General features: G+C 34.0%; 1 protein-coding gene across 1 annotated transcript in view; it reads right to left on the bottom strand.

Annotated features, from left to right (window-relative positions):
• Positions 1 to 2,211: 2,211 nt before the first annotated feature.
• LOC107668471 (trans-1,2-dihydrobenzene-1,2-diol dehydrogenase-like) overlaps positions 2,212 to 4,925 on the bottom strand; it is a 6,647-nt gene continuing 3,933 nt past the window's right edge. The window contains exons 5-7 of the mRNA XM_016460344.1: positions 4,243 to 4,367; positions 2,895 to 3,045; positions 2,212 to 2,446 (exon numbers count right to left, since the gene is read on the bottom strand). Of these exons, the coding sequence (XP_016315830.1) occupies positions 2,337 to 2,446; positions 2,895 to 3,045; positions 4,243 to 4,367 (386 nt within the window). The 3' untranslated portion in view covers positions 2,212 to 2,336. The remainder of the gene's footprint in view (positions 2,447 to 2,894; positions 3,046 to 4,242; positions 4,368 to 4,925) is intronic.

Below are 4,925 nucleotides of genomic sequence, written 5' to 3'. Positions count from 1 at the left end.
TCACATGATCTTCAGAAATCATTCTAATATGCTGATTTATTACAGTTTTGCTGCTTAATATTTTTTTTGGAACCTGTGATACTTTTTTCAGGATTATTTGATGAATGAAGTTAAAAAGAGCAGATTTATATTTAAAATAGAAATCTCTTCTAACAATATAAGTCTATATTATCACATCCTTGCTGAATAATAGCATTTGTTTCTTTCAAAAAAAGGAAAAAAAAATACTGACTCCAAAATTTTGAATGGTAGTGTATACAAAAGATTTCTATTTTGAATAAATGCTGAATCCTGAAAAGTATCAGTTTCCAAAAAAATGTGAAGCAGAAAACAGTTTCCAGCACTGATAATAAATCAGCATATTAGAATGATTTCTGAAGATCATGTGACACTGAAGACTGGAGTAATGATGCTGAAAATACAGCTGCGCATCACAGAAATAAATTACAGTTTAAAGTATATTAAAATAGAAAAACATTATTTTAAATTGAAACGATATTTCACAATATTACTGTTTTTTGTATTTCTGATCAAATAAATGTAGCCTTGATGAGCAGAAGAGACTTCTTTAAAAAATATTAAAAATCTTACTGATCCCAAACTTCTGAGCAGCAGTGTGTGTAACAGTGTTTTTGTTTTCTTTACTTCACTGTAAACACAGTGCAGTACCGATGTTGGCCAGATCGCAGTGGTGTCGCTGTTTCCCCGCTGCACAGTAAAACTTCCTGATTCAGCTGTGCGCTTTGCTCACACTCGGCAGATCATATAGAAAGTTTGTGAAATGCGTGTTAAAGTGTCTTATGCATGAGACTCGGTGCGTGTCAGGTGTGTGTCTGTGGTCTGTATCATCAGTAGACTCTGTTATCACGCTCCTTCGGTGCGCATGTGTGTGTAAAGTGTCCTGAAGTCTCTCTCGAGCGCTTTTCTCGTGTCGGCAGGTGTGTTTCGGCTCTTTACCTGGTGCAGAGTCTTCAGTGCCACTGTAAAGTCATGACTGATTTTCCCAGCGCTGCAGATTCCACACCTGATCCCCATGATGGCGTCTGTCTCTCACTGTGTGTGTGTGTGTGTGTGTGTGTGTGTTTCTGTAAGAACCAGCAGATGGTGACAAACACTGTGCAGAATATACTCTATACTGCCTACTACTGTTTTTGTAGTATGTGAAAGTGAAACACTACACAGTAATACATAATATGCAACAATCAATGTTTCAAACAGTATCATGCAACACTGTTGCTGGAAAAGTCATCTTAACCCATTCAGACCCAACGTGTGTTCCAGCGACACAAAAAATATGATTAAAAAAAAAAATAAAATCCTTTATTTAAAATGTAGCTATAAATCATAATCAATGAATACATAAATAAATTAATGAATCAATATTAACTTTAAAAAGTTATTTATAATGCCCATTGGTTCCGAAGGGTAACAAAATTAAAAAGTAATTATATATATGTATATATATTTTTTAAATGATGTATTTAAAATGTAGCCATAAAACAATTTTTAGTAAAATAAAAAAGTTAGTAAAATTGGTTCCGAAGAGTAGCAAAACCCAGATAATTAAACATACTGTATGAATTTGTTTTAGTTTGCTTGTTTGTTTTTAAGGAAATATTTAATCCTGTACTATAAATGATAATCAATGAATACATAAATAAATTAATGAATAAATATTAGCTTAAAAAAAAGGTATTTATAATGCCCACTGGCTCTAAAGAGTAGCAAAACCCAGTTAATTATACATATGATTTTTTTTTTTCAAGAAATCTTTAATACTGTACTCTAAATGATATGTATTAAATTATATTTAAATTGTATGTATTACTATGTATTAAATTATATGTATTATTGATAAGTTATGTAAAATGTTATATATGGATTTGTGGAGGTGTTTTTATTTTTCAAGAACATTTTAAATAATTATAAATGAATGCAGAAAATGCATTGTAAAAGTTGCGGTGTATGTGTCTCAATACCTTCAAACCTGCAGCCTTTATTGAGCAGCGCTCGGCTCAGAAAATCATGGTTCATGGCTGTGATGTAAAACTAAAGGCTACTGGCTATTAAATGAAAAATCATTTGTACCTTGAATGCATCTGCCACTTCCATGAATGTAAATGCAAGGTCAAGTCAATGTGCTTTGCATTTTTACAATATTTTAAACAAAAATCCACTCTATAATTTATAAGTAAGCATCACCGATTCTGCTGTGTTTGTGTCACTTTTATTGCAATTTGTCACAAATAAGTTTTTATTACACAAATGTTCAAGCATGATTGATTCCTTATCTTGAGTAGCACCATCCAATCAGATCATCAAGGAATGGAGGCCAGTCATTGGCTGTCCTGCTCATAAACCACGCCCACCTGCCTCCGGGCCTCATCCATGATCTCGATGAGCAGCTCGGAGTCTGTGAGGGACATCTTGATGCTCTCCTTCAGTCCTGTCCAGTGGTGGACGAAGTACACAAATCAAGTACTTGAGAAAACTACTCCAGTAAAGTACAGATACTTGAAAAATTTACTTAAGTACAGTAACGAAATAAAACTACTCCGTTACTGTCCACCACTGGTCCTGTCAGACAGATCAACATAAATATATAGTATATTTATAATCAAAATCAGTCAGTAGGTTAGTTGTGTATAGGTTTTTACTGCTTTACTGTATAGGTTTTTACTGTTTTACTTCATTGATGTATGCCTGTATTTATGTAACACCGTGGTCCTGTGAGGCATGACATTTCGTTCCACTGTATGTCCCCACATGCAGCAGAATGACAATAAAGCTCAACTTGAACTTGAACTTGAAATGTCATCCTGACGCAGAGCTCATGCTCATTTCATCAGAAGGCACTTCATATGAGCTAACAGCAGGTTTAACAGATGCGTCACCTTTCAGCAGGCAGCGCCTGACTTCCTCCGCCTCGTATCTCAGTCCCGTGCTGTTGTTGAAGTTCAGGGGCAGGCCGGGTTCAGGGAGAGGAAACTCTGTCTCTTTCCCGTTCACCTCCAGAGTGGTTGGGCAGTGCATGGGATGTGCCACCTAGTGCACAGACGAGAACTTATTTACTAGTGGCCAAATCAACAATATATAGAGAAAAAAAAATGTGCAAAAAATTCTGAATCTTTTGGAAGATATCACTGAACATTTATTTAACCTCAGTGCATTTCTTACTGGTTAATTTAATGCAATTTGCATGGTTAGCTTTTATGAATTGTGTTTACTGCACCCTTAGAAATAAGCAAATAAAGACAGACAGGGAGATCCTCAACGTTCAGAAATTATTATTTCATGACCTTCTTCAAAATGTGTTTAATTTTATTTACTAATAAAAGCTATTAATTTATATGATAAGGTTAATAATTGTGTTTTGCTCACAAAATATTTAAATATTTTAGTTTGTCATATTTATATATATATATAATTTTTTTTTTTTTTTTATTAAAAAAATCTGATAATATTTTTAGCTGTAATATGGTCATGTCACAATGTGCCCCATGTTGTCACATTTCACTTAATTAAACAAAACCACAAATTTGTACCAGACGTGTGTGGAATTAATTTGGAAAAAAAGAAATCTTAATCCCAAGTGGATTTACACAAACTGACAAAGCCAAAAAGTGTTAGGCTGCAACATTTTTGTTAATAAAATAAATGTTAACTGAAATTAAATAAAATATATATAAAAAAAAAAAAACTTGCCAAAGCAACATTTCATATTTTTACTTAGTTTAACCTGATGCACTGAAATAACTAAAACTGACATAAAAATGAATAAAATCTATATAGAATTATTTTTTTTGTTAAAAAGACAAAAAAATTACAAAAACTTTAACTACAATTAAAATGAAAACAGAAAATATAAACTAATTCAAAATATAAAAACCCCTCAATTATACTAAAATAACACTGTTAGGTTGTGCCCTGTCTTTTTGTTTTTGTATTTGTATATTACTTATATACATATATTAATTATATTATATACTTATATTATATTATATTTAGCATTTGACATGTCTCCCTGTTTGAAAAGGCAACACAGGTCTACACGTCTGTTCTATAATAGCTTTACTAAGTGGCAAGAATGTATTTAAATGCAAAATTAGTTTGCATTAGAAACACATAAACAAGAACAGAATCAAACCAATGAACTGAAAATGCATGAATTAGAAATGTAGGCCTGTTTGCAGCGAGGATCAGAGTAATCCTGCGTGTGTCTGCTCTCATTCAGTCCCTCACTCGGATCATTCCTTTGCTTCCGCAGATGGTGGCGTCGTTTGGAAGATCACAAGCAATGGTGCAAGCGCATATAGCCATCCTGTTCCCAGAGAACTTCAGGACCACCACCATCGACTCGTCAACTCCTGACAGAAGATGCACAGATGAAGAAAAGAGAACGGACACATGCACTGACAGCATCTGCTAACTTTCCCATCAAGATACACAGGCTTTCTGCAGGTTTCACGAAGGTAAGCTTAAGACTTTTTTTTAAAAAGACAAAGGGAAGGGAACACAATATGTCAATATGGTCTCTAAATGTAAATGTTTTGCATTAGCAATACTTTAAAGTTTGATTCATTTTACAAAAAAAAAAAAAAAAAAAAAGCTTGAATATAAGTTTGTATGGTCAGTTTTAAAAATGTAATGACTTTCTGCTCCGGAAATCCAAACGAGTCAGACAGCAGCTAGTCCTTTTGTGTATCTCTGCTAATGCTGTGTTTTATAACTGGCAGTGTCTCTAAGGGAGAGGGTGGCAACAACTGCACAATAATCATTTCCCTGAGGCTTTGAAAGTGTCGCAAACTTGGCACACACAAACCACATATGCGCACACACAAACCACATATGCGCGCACACAAACAAACAAACACACACACACACACACACGCACGCACACACACACACGCACACACGCATGTGTG

This window comes from Sinocyclocheilus anshuiensis, unplaced genomic scaffold (assembly GCF_001515605.1).
Source record: "Sinocyclocheilus anshuiensis isolate Anshui unplaced genomic scaffold, SAMN03320099.WGS_v1.1 scaffold2085, whole genome shotgun sequence".
Classification (NCBI taxonomy): Eukaryota; Metazoa; Chordata; class Actinopteri; order Cypriniformes; family Cyprinidae; genus Sinocyclocheilus; species Sinocyclocheilus anshuiensis.
Note: the sequence above shows the minus strand (reverse complement) of the source record. Positions and strands in the feature narration are given on the sequence as shown.